We start from the raw sequence: 488 nt of genomic DNA on the forward strand, positions 1-488 counted from the left end.
TCATGTTCAGTTTTTTGTCTACCAGGGACCTCGCGCACCCCTCCTCAGGCACACGGGGATCACCCCAGCGACACAGAGGCCATTACAGCTCCCTGTCGCTGCCCTCGGGGACTGGCAGATCCTGTACCTGGGTCGGGGTAATCCCAAACACAGGGACAGGCTGGAGAGGTGGGACCGTGCCAACCGCGTGGAGTTCAGCCAGGCCAAGGGCAAGGTCCTGCACCTGGGTCAGGGCAATCCCAGCACCAGGACAGGCTGGGGGAGAACCTGCCTGGCCCCAGGGATGCCTGGTCATGCCCCCTGCTCGTGGGTGCTCACTGCTGGGGCCCGGGCTCTGTGGGGGTGCTCCTGCCCGGAGCCACTGGGATGGACCTGCCAGAGTCCATGTGCAATGTCCTGCCCAGCCCCATGGGGCTGCTGCTCTTCAGTTCCATGGGGCTCCTGCTGCCCAGCTCCCCAGAGGTGCTGCTGCCCGAGTCCCTGAGGGT

The 488-nt window shown here is 65.6% G+C and overlaps 1 protein-coding gene across 1 annotated transcript in view; it reads left to right on the forward strand.

Moving 5' to 3' along the window:
- Positions 1-366: 366 nt before the first annotated feature.
- The window catches only part of MRPL48 (mitochondrial ribosomal protein L48), a gene marked incomplete at its 3' end in the record, with an annotated part of 3,442 nt that continues 3,320 nt past the window's right edge, over positions 367-488 (forward strand). Inside the window, exon 1 of the mRNA XM_010158539.1 lies at positions 367-486. Coding sequence (XP_010156841.1) covers positions 367-486 — 120 coding nt within the window. The remainder of the gene's footprint in view (positions 487-488) is intronic.

This window comes from Eurypyga helias, unplaced genomic scaffold (assembly GCF_000690775.1).
Source record: "Eurypyga helias isolate BGI_N326 unplaced genomic scaffold, ASM69077v1 scaffold32639, whole genome shotgun sequence".
In the NCBI taxonomy this organism is placed as follows: Eukaryota; Metazoa; Chordata; class Aves; order Eurypygiformes; family Eurypygidae; genus Eurypyga; species Eurypyga helias.